Source organism: Hibiscus syriacus, unplaced genomic scaffold, assembly GCF_006381635.1.
Source record: "Hibiscus syriacus cultivar Baekdansim isolate YM2019G1 unplaced genomic scaffold, ASM638163v2 tig00110556_pilon, whole genome shotgun sequence".
Lineage (NCBI taxonomy): Eukaryota > Viridiplantae > Streptophyta > Magnoliopsida > Malvales > Malvaceae > Hibiscus > Hibiscus syriacus.
Window position 1 is genome coordinate 1,312,995 of NW_024062779.1, and position 2,687 is coordinate 1,315,681.

Sequence of the window (2,687 nt, forward strand, 5' to 3'; positions counted from 1 at the left end):
TTGCATTAGAATCATTATTTGTAATTCATTTTTATCATGACCATTGGCATTACTTGCATTTAACAAAAAAACTAGCATGACTTAAAGTCTTCTTCATATAAAACTCATAAGGTTTTATATTATCAACTCTCGTAAAGATTAAGCTTTCGATGAACGTCAATCCATAGTTAATCTCAATGATGAGAAGACTCTACTGAATCAAAAGATTAACATGGTTCAGGTTCAAGATAATTCGATGATTTATAGTGACAAATAAAAAATAGCTTTTAGTTTCTATTGAAATTTAAGAAAATTAGGAGATTTTTCAATAAACTTGAACATAAGAAAAGAAAGAGAATAATAAAAGGACTAGTTTGATGATCTTTTTTCATTGAGGAAACCAACAACAGTGAAAATGGTGACAAAAAGAGGAATTTTGGCTGTTAATTTTTTTAAGGATTTCTTAACATATTGCATCAATGGTTTAATGATTCAGTGACTAAAATAAATTTTTTATTAATGATAATGAGTTCAATGAAAGATTTTCAATTTCGATGATTAAAATGAAAATATCCTAAATATTCCGGGACTATTTGTGAGGCTAATTAGGTCTAGACTCGTATATAATTGGCAATAGCCAAAAGCCCATCTTCGTAACTTCGTTGTGGAAAGAGGGAGAGAAGATATTTTTAGCTATATATATATATGACCAACTAGATCCCACCCATCAAAAACATCACAGAGGAGAGAAAGCAAAATAGAGAGGAAAATGGTTCTGCTAGATAAAATGTGGGACGATGTTCTAGCTGGGCCTCAACCCGAGCGTGGTCTCGGCAAGCTTAGGAAGATCACCACCCAGCCCTTGACCATCAAAGGTAAAATGATCCTAGTATTAATTTGCATGGATTTGATAAGTTTCGGTAAGTCTTTTGAGTGACTGAATATATATATATCCGTGTGTGTGTGTGTGTTTTGGTTAGATGACGGAGAAGGGAAAAGGTTCCAGAGGTCGTGGTCGATACCGATGAGTCCAGGGGCAACGCCGACACCCGTGACACCGACGACTCCGACGCCGCGTAAGGAGAACGTGTGGAGGAGCGTCTTCCATCCTGGTAGCAATCTTGCTACCAAAAGTATTGGTGCTGATATGTACGACAGGCCACAACCTAACTCTCCAACTGTCTATGACTGGTACGTTCGTGGACGGAGTAGAAAATCTATATTAGGTTGTTATTTATTTTTAAGGTGATATTAGTATTTTGTGTCGATCTTATTTTCATCCATTTGTTTACTGAGATAAATGAATTCAACTTAATCATCGCAAGGGTGACATTAACTGGATATTTACTTAACATACTGTTTCCTTATTTGAAAAATCATAACATAATGAAAATGAGAAAATTTAAAACAGAATCCTCAAGGAATTTCCTATGTTTGTTCTCTACGTTTTCTCAGCAACCAAACGGAGGCTCAGAGACAGAGTAGGCAGGAAAACTTGGCTCTTTGTTTGGTAGCTGCGTGGAAATAATTCATTTTTATCTGTATACATACTTGTATATGGTATAACACTAGTTGTTTCCTCTTCTTGATTACTTGCAATAAAAAGTAACACAACTTTACCTCAAAAAAAGAAAAACTAATATAAAACTTTTAATCAATTTTATTTGGATTCTGAATATAATTTCTAGGTCGCAAAGCTAAAAGTGTACTAAGATTAAGTCCTTGGTTGGCATGCGATTTACAGGCTTTACAGTGGGGAGACAAAGAGCAAGCATCGCTGAGTGGCTGGCCACTCACAGGCGGCCTCGGAGAAGGCTGCTCTCGTGAACCAGGGTTGCATCATGTGAATACTCTGTTCTTTTCGAGGTTCAATATGCTAAGGTGCTGTTTTCTAATGGTGTTTTGATAATGTCTCAAGTACTTATTGTATAGTATGTGTTTTGAGATCTGCCTAAAACTTTAGTTGGCCCTTTTTTCCTGCGAGTAGCGATGACCAAGCCCACCGTATTTGTTAATCAATGAACGTTTTGTCATCCAATATCCGGCCGGCTATATTTTCTTAAATAAATAAATGTGTGTTGTAATGATTTGCATAAATATATTATTTTAATCTAATCAAAGCCTTAGTTTTATTAAATTTATCTGTCAATGTATCTATAGTTTTTTTTTATAAAAAAAAAATTAAAAATGAATCGACATTATTGAGGTGAGTGAAAAAGATAGTTTGGCGTTTATGGTACTGTTGCTGGACCCCTTTGGCAGGTAAAGAAGAATTGTGGAAATGCTGTGATCATGATCTATTTGTTGCCATTAGAAATGACAAACTTTGAAAGATGGCAAGTGCGGTACCGGTGATGCACAAACATCAAGTTGATTTTAAGTATAAGATCGCAAATGATTTTTAGAAGTGATGTAAAACTATATTTTTAAAATATTGTTTACAAATATAGTTTAAAATTCTATCGTTAAATATTATTATTAAAAAGTGAGTTTAAAAAATTAAAATTTTTATTATAGGTTTTATGTTGTAAGTTAAAAATGTATAATTTAAATTATTTTTTATATTTACTAATACTATGATTATAAAATATGACAATTGAAATTATAATAAAAATATAAAAAATATTTTAAGATAATTTATTAATAAATTTTTTATATAAAAAATATTTTATTAAAAAAGTATAATACTATTACTTTTTAACATGTGA

The 2,687-nt window shown here is 32.3% G+C and overlaps 1 protein-coding gene across 3 annotated transcripts; it reads left to right on the forward strand.

Annotated features, from left to right (window-relative positions):
• The first annotated feature begins 700 nt into the window (after positions 1-700).
• On the forward strand, positions 701-2,449 carry LOC120131633 (dormancy-associated protein 1-like). 3 transcript variants are annotated; one of them, XR_005516935.1, is made up of 4 exons: positions 701-854; positions 960-1,170; positions 1,724-1,860; positions 2,242-2,449. XR_005516935.1 is itself a non-coding variant. In XM_039148586.1 (3 exons), exons 1-3 carry the CDS (start codon positions 749-751, stop codon positions 1,758-1,760), a joined length of 354 nt encoding a protein of 117 aa, XP_039004517.1. In that variant the 5' UTR covers positions 701-748; the 3' UTR covers positions 1,761-2,017. The 3 variants fall into 3 exon arrangements, 2 of the variants coding, with proteins under 2 accessions (XP_039004517.1, XP_039004516.1); XM_039148586.1 differs by lacking the exon at positions 2,242-2,449 and having other exon boundaries at positions 1,724-2,017; XM_039148585.1 differs by lacking the exons at positions 1,724-1,860; positions 2,242-2,449 and adding an exon at positions 1,435-1,524.
• The last annotated feature ends 238 nt before the right edge of the window (positions 2,450-2,687 follow it).

Coding starts and splice junctions, on each gene's coding strand:
- LOC120131633 (XM_039148585.1), top strand. CDS start 749: ATGGTTCTGCTAGATAAAATGTGGGACGATGTTCTAGCTGGGCCTCAA. Junction 855..959: donor CCAGCCCTTGACCATCAAAG/GTAAAATGATCC, acceptor TGTTTTGGTTAG/ATGACGGAGAAGGGAAAAGG. Junction 1,171..1,434: donor TCTCCAACTGTCTATGACTG/GTACGTTCGTGG, acceptor ACGTTTTCTCAG/CAACCAAACGGAGGCTCAGA.